This window comes from Mesoplodon bidens (assembly GCF_964165515.1).
Source record: "Mesoplodon bidens genome assembly, chromosome: 10".
NCBI lineage: Eukaryota > Metazoa > Chordata > Mammalia > Artiodactyla > Ziphiidae > Mesoplodon > Mesoplodon bidens.
In genome coordinates, this window is record NC_138172.1 from 42708218 (window position 1) to 42721842 (window position 13625).

Sequence of the window (13625 nt, forward strand, 5' to 3'; positions counted from 1 at the left end):
AAGCAGGCTGTCTGGCACAAAGTGCACACACAGTTCATTGTAAGCTACCTACCCCAGCCCAGCCCACTCCCCTTGATCAAATCAAACTATCATCAATTTATTACTGAAGGCAAGACACACTAGAAGACAACCAGGGAGAAAAGATGTGGCAAAGTCCACACAGTGGATGATACCATGGCTGATGTGATAGGGAAGACCTCCCCTAAGGGCGTCAGTAGAGCTGGGCCTACTTGGTTGGATGGGCCAGGTCACACCAGGAGCTGGCCAATAGCCTCTGGGGGTCACTAGGCCACTTCTCTGATGTTTTATCTCAGGGAAGGTCCAGTAACATGAGACAAGTATCACGGTGGTGGAAAGGCCAAGGCCCTTGTAATCCTGGCTCTGCTGCTTACTAGCTGTGTGACCAATGGAAGTCACTTAACTTCCCTGAGCCTCAACTTCCTTTTCTACAAAACTGGGATCATAACACGCCTGTCCTGGGTGGAGTGCCTGCGAGTCTGTGGGCTCAATAAGTAGTAGCTGGTATTGCTAGGGTGGAACTTTCTGTGAGGAGCGGGAAGGAGGGGGACACACCAGTCAGGCAATGTTGGCCACTGTCATATTTGGCTCCTGAACCAGCCCCCTTGTTGGGCAAGAAGGCGGATGCAGATATCCCCCGTGGGCAGCCTGTGCTCTCACCCCGACAGGACTCAGCATGTCAGTGCACCCCAGAAATGAATCCCCAACAGGAGGGTGTCAGGTGGGGGTGTCCCTACTCCTCTGGAGTTGTGGAGGGGATGCTGGATTCCAACACGAGGAAGTGGAGTCTGCAGTAAGAAGACTGGAAATCTGAATAAGGGCTGTAACTTAGATAACAATATTGTAACAGTGTTTATTCCCCGACCTTGATAACAGTGCTCTGCTTCCGTGAGAAAATGTCCTTGCTTTCAGGAAACACACTGAAATATTTAGGGGTAAAGGGGCATCACGTCTGCATTTCACTGTCAAACGTTCAGGAAAAAATAGAAGGATAAGCAAATATGGGAAAACATTAGTATTTGTGGAATCTGGATGAAGGGTATAGGGGAATTCTTGCAACTTTTCTGTAAGTGGGAAATCCAATGAAATATAAAGTTATTTAATTTTAAAAAGGCAGCAGCAGTCAGGGGTTCCCTCGTCCCCCCTCTTCTTTTCCTCCTCCCCCTCCTCTGCGCCCAGCTCGCCATCCTTCACCACCTCCCTACTCACCTCCTTCTAAGCGACCTCTCCCTGGGCTCCCGGCCGGGCTCCTGGACTCCCCACACCCTCGGACCCGGCACAGACCGCAGCCACTCTCAGCCAAGCTGCACCCACTTTATTTGCAAGAGGAGGCCCCCAGCGCGCGGGGGCGGGGATGCGGGGCGGGAAGGTCCCACGGCCCCTCTTCCGGGGCTCAGGATCCCACCCTCCCATGGCCCCGCCCCCGGACTCTGCCCCCGCCCCCGCCCCTCTCGGCCCGCTAGACGATGGCGAACTGACAGACGTAGGGCAAGTTGTCCCGGCAGCGCTTGTCGAACCACTTGCCGTTGGCCGCACCGGCCAGGGCAGCGCAGTTCTCGACCTTGCCGCCGTCGGGCTGTGCGGTGATCTCTGTCTCCCAGTTCTTGTAGGTGATATGGCCGCCAGTCATGTCCACCCAGGCGCCTTCGGCCGCCATGTCGTTGAAGCCCAGCCAGACCTCGGCCTCGCTGCCCACACTCTGGCTCAGGTACTCGTACAGGGCGTCATTCTCGGAGCCCGTATGCGGGGTGCCCAGGGTGCCCCCTCGCGAGATGCAGTCCTCGCTCGCCTCATGGAAGGTCTTTGCCTGGACGAAGGCCAGAAAGCACTTCATGTGCACCTTGGTACCCTTCAGGCAGACTGGGAGGGAGGGGGGGAAATGGACGTCACCCAAGGTCTCCGGTTCCGGAGCCAAGAGCCAACCGCCAGGGACAGTCACACCATCCTCCACCCCATCCCTGTACATCCTGTCCTCCCTGGACAGGCTCCAGACCCAGGCCAGAGGGCCGTGCTGTGGTGGGCACTGATGCACATCTCAGATCCCCATTCAAGAGGTGGTGGAGACCCTGCTGCTGAGAGTGAGGTCAGCCCCCTCAGCTGCACACGGCCCCTCCCTCAAGGTCACACCCCTCTCCTGGGTGCCCCATCCAGTGCCCAGGGGAAGAGGTAGGGTCATCTCTCCCCCAAGCAGGATAATTCTGAAGGGACCTCTTAGCTTGGAGGCTCCACAGGGTGGCAGAGGCTGGCCTTGGGCCTGTGCTGCTACTCAGCTCCCCCTCTGCCCAATGTGCTTCCAACCCCTCCCTTCACAGTTGGGACCCCAGGCTCTCCTTAATAAATGAACTCCATCTCAGAGTGGGCTTCCCGGGGAGCCCAGGCAGAGCCATCTACTCTGATCTTCCTCCAGCCCCACCCTCCCTAAGATCAAGAAGCTGCAGGGCCAGGGGACATCCCTACCCAGAACCTAGACCACACTGCAGGTACCCAGGACCCCAAAGCCCTGCCCCAGGGGCCCAAGCAAGCTCCCAGAGTCTGCCAGGGGCCTCTTCTGGGGCGGCGACTGGGAGGACGGAGCTGAGACGGGCAAGCCCCTGGGACAGAAGAGATGGCCCAGGCGGTGGGCCAGGGGCTAGCTCTCTCAGGCATGGAACTTGAGTCCAAGATTCTAAATTTGAATGTGGTCTCAAAGGTTGTGATGAAGGTATATATTTGGTCAGCTTAGGAGCATAGAATGTTTTTACTTAGCAGTTTGGGGTTGTTTCTGTTTTTAATATTTATTCATTTATTTGGCTGCGCCGGGTCTTAGTTGTGGCACACAGGATCTTCGTGCGGCATGCGGGATCTAATTCCCTGACCAGGGATCGAACCCAGGCCCCCTGCATTGGAAGCGTGGAGTCTTAACCACCGGACCACCAGGGAAGTCCTAGCAGTTTGTTCTTCAGCTGGGTTTGTAACTTAAATGTTTAGGCAGTTGGGGTACATGCCTCCATTTGTCCTCTTGCTGCTGACCCCAAAAGTGTTAGGGGCGGGTCTGCACTCCACCCCACCCCCATCCCCTCACTCACTCACTCTCTCACTCAGTTGCTTTCACTTAACACACATCTCCATGTCCCCATGAGCACCTGACACTCCTGGAACTCTGAATTCCGGGCCTGCAGCATCACAGAGGTGTCTTTACTCACAGATGCCATCCCAAGGCAGCCAGCCCTACCGTGTGCTATCCTGCAACTCATCCTAGCCAGGTTTCATTGCCCTTCCCAGCCTGGCGTCACACTGCCTTTCCTTCCTGCTGGGGACACTGACACGCCACCAAGACCCCCTTGGGGTGAAGGGTTGACTACCCCAGCTGCTGGGAGTGCTGCTAGGAGACAACTCAAACTCTCAGCGCCTTTGGGGATTGCATCAGCGGAAGACAGCCCCCTCCCCCATGGTGTGCCCCCTTCCCAGAGCAGCCTGCACCCAGTGACTGGCCCATGAGCCCTCTTGCCCCAACTCAGGACAGCTCTGAAGGGCCCTTCCGTCGTCAGGGCTCCCTCTGCAGTTGGCTGAGGCTTTCGTTGAGACGCGCAGGGCGCTCTTCCCACTGCTGCGTCGTTCTGTCTCTTCCCTTCCCCAGGTGCTGATCCTGGGTGTGCTCCCTAATAAACCTCCTGCAGGCTAAACTCTACCTCGGGGCCGCTTCTTGGGAACCCCACCTGCAGCACTCCCTCCAACAGTTAGTCCTCAGTATCCTCAGTATATTTTTCTTTTGCAGTACGCGGGCCTCTCACTGTTGCGGCCTCTCCCGTTGCGGAGCACAGGCTCCGGACGTGCAGGCTCAGCATCCATGGCTCATGGGCCTAGCCGCTCCGCGGCATGTGAGATCTTCCCGGACTAGGGCACGAACTCTTGTCCCCTGCATCGGCAGGCGGACTCCCAACCACTGCGCCACCAGGGAAGCCCGATCCCGTTAATTCTTGCTGGCCTTCCATAGCTTTGCTCCTACCGTGCCCTCTGCTTGGAATCCTTCTTTATCTTCCTACACATGCAGGTTCCAGTGAATACATTGATTTCATGAATATACTGAGGCTCCCAGAGCAGGACCCCGGCTGGGTCACCTCTGCCTCCTTGTGCCTGGCAGAGGCTCGCTGCGGGGAGGACCTCATGTGTGTTTGCTGATTGGGGGAGGGAAGGGGCAGATGGCGGGAGGGGAGGGCTGCTTCCCTAACCTCTGATTCTCTCAACTCTTCAGTTAGGTCAGGAGAGCTCAGGAGTGCTTTGTGTGGGGTTATTGACAAGGTGATTTGCAGGTAGTGGTAGTAAAGGAGAGGGTGATGAGAGGGAGAAGGTCCCCAAGGAGGCCAGGAGCCCGTGAACCTCCTGGGAATCAGCAGACATGGAGGGGGTGTTTAGTTCTCCATATGCCATGGACTTTGCACGGGGAGGTCCCCACCACATCACCCACCTCAGGAGGCAAGTGGCATCTGGGTTGCATGGTCTTGGCACAAGCACAAAGCTTAGACATAAGACCTTAGAGCTTGCCCTGCAAGTCCACCCCCAGCCCTTCGACTTTACAGATGAGGAAACTGAGGCCCTGAACAACACTGTGCTCATTTTAAACATTCCCCCATGTGTTAAGTATTATTGTTAGTCTGTATTCTGTGTTCTCCAGGGCAAAGTCACGAAGAAGTAGGTGAGTTTGAGATGTGTGGAAAATAGAGACAATATAAAAGGAACTTGGTGGAGAGAAAGAGAACAGGTTGCCCAGGCAGGCTGGCCAGGCAGTGCTAGGGCAGGGGGCTATGAGCTGTGTCCCCGGGCTCCGCAGCCATGTATTTTGTCCATCCTGGTTTAGCTGGTTTGTGCAGGGCCAGGAAGACCAAAGCCCACCTTTCCTCACACCCAGCACGCACCAGGCAGGCTGCTTCCATTCCCATCCTGAACTGCACTAACTAGCCAGGTGGGCGTGGCAAAACCAGAACCTCTCTATGCCTCAGTTCCCCTCTTTAAAATAGGGGTGATAAATCCTGCCTCAGCATAATGATGATGATGAAGAGTGGCAGCCTCAGCAAAGCTGCTGACACAGGGAATGAGGCTCACGCCCTGTAGGGCTGTGGGGGCTGGCTGAGCGCAGGGTCTCCTGGGGTTCACTAGGGTTGCCTCTGCTCCATGAGCGCTGCAGGGCTTGCACTTCCAGTGGGCTGTAATGGATTCCTGTGGGAGAGCTTGTTGTCCTTTTGGGACATTGCTGCTTTCACACGTCAGGGGATCTTCCTGAGAGAAGCAGGCTGAGGAGGGGGCTCCTTGAATCCAGTGCCCTGGACTACAGGGGCCAGCCAGGGCCCTGGTGCTGGCTCGAGGCTACAGGTGGGTTGCTGGCTGCTGGCCTGAGCCCCTCTGTCTCATGTACCCCTGCCTGGAGAGGCCGCCACATGCACTCACCCGTCTGCAGGGCCTGCTGCTCTTTCAGCAGGGCCACCTCCTGGGCCAGGCTGTCCAGCTGGGTCTTGAGCTCCTCAAGCATCTTCGGGCTCACGGCATCTAGGATGAAGTCAGAAGGAAATGGGGTCAATCACAAACACGTGAGAAAGGCAGTAGGGATTGGGGCAGGGCAGGGACTGGGAGGGCTGGACCACTGTCAGCCACAAGGGGATGAGGGAAACGACTCCCCTTGACCTTGATGTCTTGGCATACTCTCTCCCTGTCCCTGCCGGTGGTAGTCTAAGTGATCGCTCGTGATTTTCCTTCTGCCGGGGGACCATCCTTCTCTTGCTCTTGCTAAAGTGAGACCTGTACTGCATTGTTTAGGAGAGTTGCTGGGATCAGATTGGGTCGGGATTGGCAGGAGCGGGGTGGAGGGTGCAGACAGCTCCTTCGGTGACACCCAACCACCCTCCCAGCTCTAGAGGAGAACAGAGCACAGGAAGCAGGGCCAGCGGCCCTTGAGACCTCCCAGATTCACTTCCCCAGGCTGGAGGAACAAGACACGGACCAAGCAGGGCATGCACTCAGCCTGGGGCTGTGTGCAGCAGCACAGGTGAACGTGTGTACAGGCTCTGAGGTTGCATGCATGTGGGTGACCTGGGCAAGTTCCACAGCCTCCCTGAATCTACTGTCCTCATCTGCAAAATGGGATGATAATAGCCCCACCTCCAAGGATTCTAAAGAAGAATAAAGACTAAGAGAAAGAAAGCATGTGACCAGCGCTGGTCTCATTGTCAGCCCTGTGACGTGGGTACTGTGTCTCTACCACCACCAATTCACAGACGGGAAACTGAGGCCAGACCGAAGCAACTTGCCTGAACTGGCAGAGCCAGCAGCCCGAACCCGAGTCCGCACGGCTCCAAGCTTGTTCTCCCCACGTCCGTGATGGCAGCAGGTTTCCTAATGTGAGCGTTCCTGAGCACAAAGGCCCATTCAGAGCCAGTTATGCATGAGAGGCAGATGTGAAATGTCTTTCTCTGCGTGTGTAAGTTGAGAGCTAAGTGGGTGGACCCCAGTCTTTCTGAAATCCCAGGAGCTTCAGGAAAGGCTGAGCTCAGCTTGAGTAGAGGGTGGGGAAGCGCTTCCATGGTCCATTTGGCTGTGCCTGCATAAAGTGCACGGTATGAGGGGTGAAGCCAGACCTTTGTCCACCCCAGATTCCTTTGCAGGGGAATCGCAGGAAACGTGAGCAAGAAACATACTGGCATATATAGAAATTCATGATGTAACTTACCAAATATGAGGAAATTAACACCCAGATGAGCAAGGCGAAAAAGGGAGTGTTTGGGGCTGGCAAACTAGCCTGACTGGGTTATGTGTGCCTCACAGTGGGCCTCTGCCTCAGTGGTTCACAGCAGCTCTGTACTCAGTCCCGTGATGCACCAGCACAGGGCACCGCGTAAAGTTGTGCAAGTTGGGTACTGCACAAGGGCACTCAGCTGAGGGGACAGGTGGGGCCCATGTCCAGCCCCTAAGCCTTGCCCTGGCTGTGCTGTTTGACCACACCAGAGAAAGGGATGCTCTTCTATAATTTGTCAGCTCAGAGCGGGGAGCCTTTTGTGATGCACCAAGGTGCCCGAGTGTACGAGGGGCCCTCCAGGGACTGGCCAAGGAGCAAGGTGCTAACAGAACTCCACTGAGGAAGGCGTGGGAGTTGGGTGTTCCTACAGCTCTGGGCTAGGAGTCGGAGCCCTTGTGCTACCCCTCACTACCTCTGAGCCTCAGATTCCTGATGCATGGTATTGAAATGGATGCCCTCAGGTCCCTGTTCTAAGAGCCTGTGACCCCTGTGAGGCCATCCTCCCCACCTGAGCTCCTCTGCCAGGTGTGGCCACGTGGCCCCTGGAGCTCCAGCCGCCCAAGCCCTCCCTGCCTCACGTCTGGCTGACCCCCACACAGCTGGCTCAGACCACACCCCACACCAGGGGCAGATGAGCTCCCAGAAGCAGCCTGGGCTCTCCCCCTTCTCATCCCACCCTGGGGGCCAGCATGGGGCCACAGCACATTCTGTCCTCTCCCCGCGTCCATCCTGCCAGCTTGTTCTCCACCACTCAGCGGGCACTGAGGGGTCTCCTTGGGCACGACTGTCCCTCCTCCAGACACCCTCCCCCACTTTTGTGCACTGGCCCCTATGACTAGGTTGTACTAGGTTGTTCCTTTGATTTCCAGTCCTGGCTGCTCCCAGGAATCACTGGAGACTGGTGGGAAAGGCCGATGCTGGGGCCCATTCCAGGCCCAGATCCAGCATTTCTGGGGGTGGGTCCCAGGTGCCTGCATTTTAATGTATTTCCCAGACGATGCTGATGATGCCTGAGGGAGAACCACCGTGGTTCTCAAATTGATTCACATCTTAAGAGCAGGGATGCTGATTGTCTGCTAGAGTGTTCAACACGTATACTGGCCCCTACCTGGAGAAAGAGCTCTGTAAGCATGTGTGGTGCAGGTGGGCAGCAGGTCGAAGGAAGAAAAACCAAGCTGCAGTGGGTTTCAGCAAGAGGCAGGGCTGGACAGGACACTCCACTCTTGCTCTGTCAGCTGTTCTGCGGGCCTCCAGAGTCCTGGACCTCCATGGGCCACCTCCATGGGGACCACATGGAGCTAGGGTTCAAGTGTGACAGCTGCAGAGGACCAGGGCATTGTCTGGTTTGACCTTCTTGTCCGTATGGTCAAATACATGATTTACATGATTAAATAAATACATACTAAATCTTTGGTAAACTTGAGAAATTAGCAACTATTTTCCACATTCAAAAATTCTGTTATTTGCCTTTGGAACTGTGTATCCTTTATAAAGAACATCCTTGGTGGCAATTTCAGCTAACGTTTGTGAACACACCATGCATGCTGTGAATCTTCTTTTTTTTTAATGAACGTTTTATAAAAAGTAATATAGCCATATAACTTTAAAAAACCCAAACAGTTCAGAACGTCAAAGTCTCCTTCCCAATCAAGTCTGCGCTTAGCTCCCTAGTTTTTCTTCCCAGAGGTAATCACTGTTACTAACTCTTGTGGATCCTTCCAGAAAATTCTATGCATATACAAGTAAATATATATTTTTATATAAGTCCCTTTTTCAAAACCAATGTCAGCATAGTATCCATTCAAAGTATTGAACTTTTTATTGTTTACTTTATGAACTGAACCTTGGGGATTATTTCCTATCAGCACCCAGATCCACCCATTCTGTGTTGCAGGCCTGTGGGTCTCCATGGTCCTAATGTGCCCTTATGTACATTGTCCGTGACCAGTGGGCAGCTGTCCATTTACAGAAAAGGCTCAGAGAGGGGCCTGAGGGCGGCCCATGCCCCTCTGCCTTGCCTTTTCTGTGCTCTTGGCCCCAGCCACCTGTTTCTCTGCTTAATCAGCACTCTCATCCCCTGGAACTCTCTCTCCTCGCCTTGGAGCCCTGTGGGGGGTGACAGCCCCAGTTCATTGCCATGGCATTTCCCTAATGTTGTCTCAAAACAGCCCGCGGTGACCTCACTGCAGGCAGGGCTCCAAGGGCAGGCCTTGCTGAGGCCAAGGCAACCCAAGGACACCCCAAACCCAGAGGCAACAGAGGGAGAGCAAAGCTGCCTCCACTATCCGAGTTTGGGTTTGAACATTTTTATTTCCTCGAGGCTGTGATATACTATAGAACTAAGAATTAACTTGTTCCTTCCCCGCCCCCGCCGTGCATCAAGTATATCCTATGTTCCAGACACTTCACATGTTTTCTATCATCAAATCCTTACAACCAGCGTTGTGAGCAAATGGTACAATCCCTATTTTACAGTTGAGAAACCTGAGGTTTGGAGATGACAAGGCAAAGCCTGCCCACACTCCTGATGAGAGTCAGACATCTCCAGACTTCTGAGCCAAAGGTTTGATTTCTGTAAAATATTGGGGTGGTGGGGGAGTGGATGTCAGTTTAGGTGATCTGGAAGCTTCTTTCTGATTCTAAGAGCCAGTGACTCTTACAATTTTGACAACTGCCCCTGCTGCTGGAGGACTCTCCCAGGTCCCAGGGGGTACTTCATTGAAGTTCCCTGGACTCATGGAGAAGGAAAGTGAAGCAGGGGAAGGAGAGTGAGGACCAGCAAAGGAGAGGGCGACCAGCTCCCTGGAGGATGGGGAGGGGCTCCACCCCCCTCCTTACCTTTCTTAACATTTGCAGCCTTCTTGACCTTGGAGGTAGGTGTCTCGGCAGTGACCTGGGTCAGGAGGGAGAAGAGGCAGAGGAGCAAGTAGGGCCCCCAAAGCTCCATGCTGCTGCACCGGCTGGGGCTGCTGCTGCCGCCTGCAGTGGACCTGGGTCAGAGAGCACTAGTGGCTGTGGCCTGGGCTGCACGTCTTAAGGCAACTGCCACGACGACCTCTGTCCAGGAAACCCTCCCAGAGTTGGCTGCGGGAGTGCCAAAAAAAAAAAAAAAAAAAAAAAGCTTGCAAAAGGAAGAAGCCCTTGGGGCCACAGAGCCTCGCTGCCCAGGGAACACCCAACCAGCATCCTGGCCCCGCCTTCTAAAGCAGAGTCATTATTTTCTAGGATTCTGAAAAATACACGCTAGTTGTCATAGCTCACATCCGCTGAGCAGTTCCCTTGGGCAGGCGCTGGGTCATACTTTTCCCTGGCCTTGTGGAGGCCTCACACCAGCAATATGAGGGAAGTGCTGTCATTTCCCCATTTTACAGTTGAGGAAACTGAGGCTCAGTGAGGTTAAGGGAACCCAAGCTACCCAGATGTAAGGGGCAGCGCCAGTATTTGACCCCAAGCGGGGTGACTCCAGAATGGTCACACAATGATGTCTCCTGACAGAGTAAGCTGGGGCTGACTGCTGGATTGTCTAGAATGTTTGCTGTGATTCTTTTGTGGTTCTGTCTCTATGCACTTGATGTATCTTTGGTTAAAAATACAAGGGAGGGCTTCCCTGGTGGCGCAGTGGTTGAGAGTCCGCCTGCCGATGCAGGGGACGCGGGTTCGTGCCCCAGTCCGCGAAGATCCCACATGCCGCAAAGCGGCTAGGCCCACGAGCCATGGCCGCTGAGCCTGCGCATCCGGAGCCTGTGCTCCGCAACGGGAGAGGCCACAACAGTGAGAGGCCCGCGTACTGAAAAAAAAAAAATACAAGGGAGTCCTCTCCTTTTTTCACTTTCTGTTTCTCAACTATCCTGTCTGAAGCAGAGGTGACCACAGTGGGAGAGGGGCAGCTGTGGTGCCCCAGAGTGGTGTCAGAGATGGAGTGGGGAGAAAAGAATGTCCCCGTGAGGAGCAGCGTGGTGTGGGGTGTCAGGGCGCAGCAGGGTGGAGGGGGGCACCCCCAGGGGAGCAGAGGTCCTACATGGAGTGTTGGAGTCCAAGCGAGGAGAAGAGGTGGTGCGCATGGGAGAGCGGGTGGTGGCAGAGGTGAGAGAGTGGTTACATACAGGGGCACCCATCGAGTAAGTACATTTATTAAAGACCATGGGAGCCAGGTTTCTCATTGTCAGAAAAGGGAGGTAGAAATACAGAGAGAAAACTAGAATGCATCCTATGGTGTAGGATTAAAATTGGAGCTATCGGTGTGCAGTTGTGGACTTTGACACCTAAAGAGGAATCTATAAATGTCAATGGAAATGTGTGCATCAGCCTGCCAGCTGTCTGGGTGGAGCAGAATTGCCTCCAAAGCCTCGAGCACTCCTGGCATCCAAGTGCCACCTTCTATAATAAATACAGCTTTCCACTAAAAGGAACCAGAGCACCTTGGAGAAATGGCTGATTTCAGGGCTGGGGCAGGAAAAGTAGAAAATGAGCCCAGAACAAGTTGTTTTGCCAGAAAGCAAGGAATTGTTTAAAGAAGGATGGGAACGTGCCAGGACACAGAGCCAGCTTGAAGGAGCTTCTTGGGGCCAAAATCAGGGACAGTTTGAACATCAAAATAGTGACAGTAACAGCAAAACAGGAAATCATGAGCATACACAGATATAAATAAATAAGCGAATACACTGGAAGTCTGATGAGCAATGGGGTATTTTCATCATCTCAGATTACTTGCCCACAAAATACTTATTAACTACAAAGAGGAAAGAGTTACCTCGCAGTGGAGAAGCCTGGAAGATGTCACTTGAAAGAAGTGACCAAAGTAAGCATCGTCGGTAATGGGCCAAATGGAGAGCTTGCAGCACCTGAGCGCCTGATGGGCTGCGGTGAGGAGAATGCGGCATCACCTCCGTGAGACTCCTGCCGAGGAAACACCACACTAGCCCAACTGAGGGGCGTTCTACAAAACAACTGCCCAGCAACTTTCAGAACTGTCCAGGACATGTCTGAGGAACTGTTTCAGACTGAAGGAGATTGCAGGCACAGAGCAACAAACACAACGTGTTTGGACCAGACCCTTCCGCTCTCATGGACGCCCTTGGGACAACTGGAGAAACTTGGTGGGTCTGAGGAGCACGTGGCAGGGATGTACCCCTTGGATGTTACTGTCCAGTTTGGATGGTGTGTTGTGACTATGGAGGAGAGTGGCCTTGTCAGTAGGAAACATGCACTAAAGCACAACCTTTGGGCATCAGGTCGACAACTCACTTGAAAATGGCTCAGGGGAACAGTATTCTTTGTACTGTAGTTGCAGATTTTCTGTGAGCTTTAGATTGTTCCAAAAGAAAATGCAGTGCTTTGTAATTCAGGCTTTTCTTCCAGGGACTCCGCCTTGCCCCATCTGATTTGGGGAGGGATGTGCCTGCAGCCCAGCCTGGCTGACCTCCCCCTGGGGTCCCCAAGGGCAGGAGCCTGGGGCAGGCAGCAGGCACTCTGTGTGGCCCTTTCTGTCAGGGGCCATCCCTCACATTCTCAAGAGTGGGAGAGGGTTTTATATTCACAGCCGGCCCCTCAGTGGGACGGTTTAGGGCTGAGGATTATGCAACCTAACAGGCAGGGAGCCTTGCTTCCTGGAACTTTGGGTGGGTAGCACATAGCAAGAGAAAATTAAAATTCTTTTTTTCTTTTTAAAACTCCCTTGCTTTTTTTTTTTTTTTTTCTTTTTTTGCGGTACACGGGCCTCTCACTGCTGTGGCCCCTCCCATTGCGGAGCACAGGCTCCGGACACGCAGGCCCAGCGGCTATGGCCCACGGGCCCAGCCGCTGCGCGGCACGTGGGATCCTCCCGGACCGGGGCACGAACCCGCATTCCCTGCATCGGAAGGTGGACTCCCAACCACTGCGCCACCAGGGAAGCCCTCCATTGCTTTCTTGATTTTCTCACCTCAGCTCTTTGGCAGCAGGGAAATGGGAGGAGTTTGTTTCCAAGTATGAGGCTAGGACAGGCCTGATTATTGAGGCTGTGCCCTGGCTATGCTGGGGAGGAGGTCCCAGAGAAGCTCTACTGTGGCCATTCAGAAACCCGGAACCCCCTGCTCTAGGTGTCATCCCACAGGAGCCACACAGGAGCCAGGCTGTGTCAGGACCCGCCTGGAACTGTTCTTGCCCCGTTGGTCCCTCATTCACTTCACAATTTGCCCAGGCCTGTGTGAGGCCCTGGGAGTGCAATGTGAGGGGCCCTCTGTGCCAGTGGGACTGAGGTGGGCCTCAACAAAGGCAAGTGGCCCACTGTCCCTCAACCTTTGAGATAAAAAGCAGATGAGAAGAGGCCACCTGGTTTAACCACCACTCGATATGGGCTGTCCTTTTCCATTGACCCTGTCAGATGTCTCCATGTGCTTGCTTAAATCGTTCCTGGGATGAGCAGCTCATTACTCTGCAAAGCAGCTGGTTCCATCATTAGACGCTCAGCTTGTTATAAAGTCCCCCTGTGGTGAGGCAGGCAGGCCTCCGAAACATCACCCTGTGGTCCCTGGCGCCGGCCTCTGGAGCAGTCATTTACGAGGCCAGCAGATGTTTGCAAATGGCCTTCCTGTCCCTCTTTGACTGTCTCCTCTCCATGTTCCTTCCCCGCTTCCTCCCAACTTTTCCTCTGAGATATGGTTCCTGGACTTCTTTATCTTCCCCAAATCATCTTTGGATAGAATTCTGCTTGTCACTGTCCTCGCTGTGGTGTGCGTTTTCTCAAGCAGTCTGCCATGGGCAGGGGCCTGTGCCTCCTGTGGTCCGAATGGACACGCTGTTCAGAACCCACCTCTTTGTAGCCACCATGCCTCACTTGCTGCCAGTGTTAATAAGCTCATGGCCA

The 13625-nt window shown here is 54.3% G+C and overlaps 1 protein-coding gene across 1 annotated transcript; it reads right to left on the reverse strand.

Moving 5' to 3' along the window:
* Nucleotides 1-833: 833 nt before the first annotated feature.
* On the reverse strand, nucleotides 834-9881 carry CLEC3B (C-type lectin domain family 3 member B). The gene is made up of 3 exons (XM_081245121.1): nucleotides 9620-9881; nucleotides 5440-5538; nucleotides 834-1878 (listed from the first exon to the last, which is right to left on the reverse strand). Exons 1-3 carry the CDS (start codon nucleotides 9726-9728, stop codon nucleotides 1478-1480), a joined length of 609 nt encoding a protein of 202 aa, XP_081101247.1. The 5' UTR covers nucleotides 9729-9881; the 3' UTR covers nucleotides 834-1477.
* Nucleotides 9882-13625: the final 3744 nt, after the last annotated feature.

Excerpts from the sequence above, each read along its gene's own strand:
- CLEC3B (XM_081245121.1), bottom strand. The coding sequence starts at position 9,728 with ATGGAGCTTTGGGGGCCCTACTTGCTCCTCTGCCTCTTCTCCCTCCTG. Across the intron at positions 5,539-9,619 it reads GGCTGCAAATGTTAAGAAAG|ATGCCGTGAGCCCGAAGATG; the intron begins GTAAGGAGGGGG and ends ACTTCATCCTAG. Across the intron at positions 1,879-5,439 it reads GCAGCAGGCCCTGCAGACGG|TCTGCCTGAAGGGTACCAAG; the intron begins GTGAGTGCATGT and ends CCTCCCTCCCAG.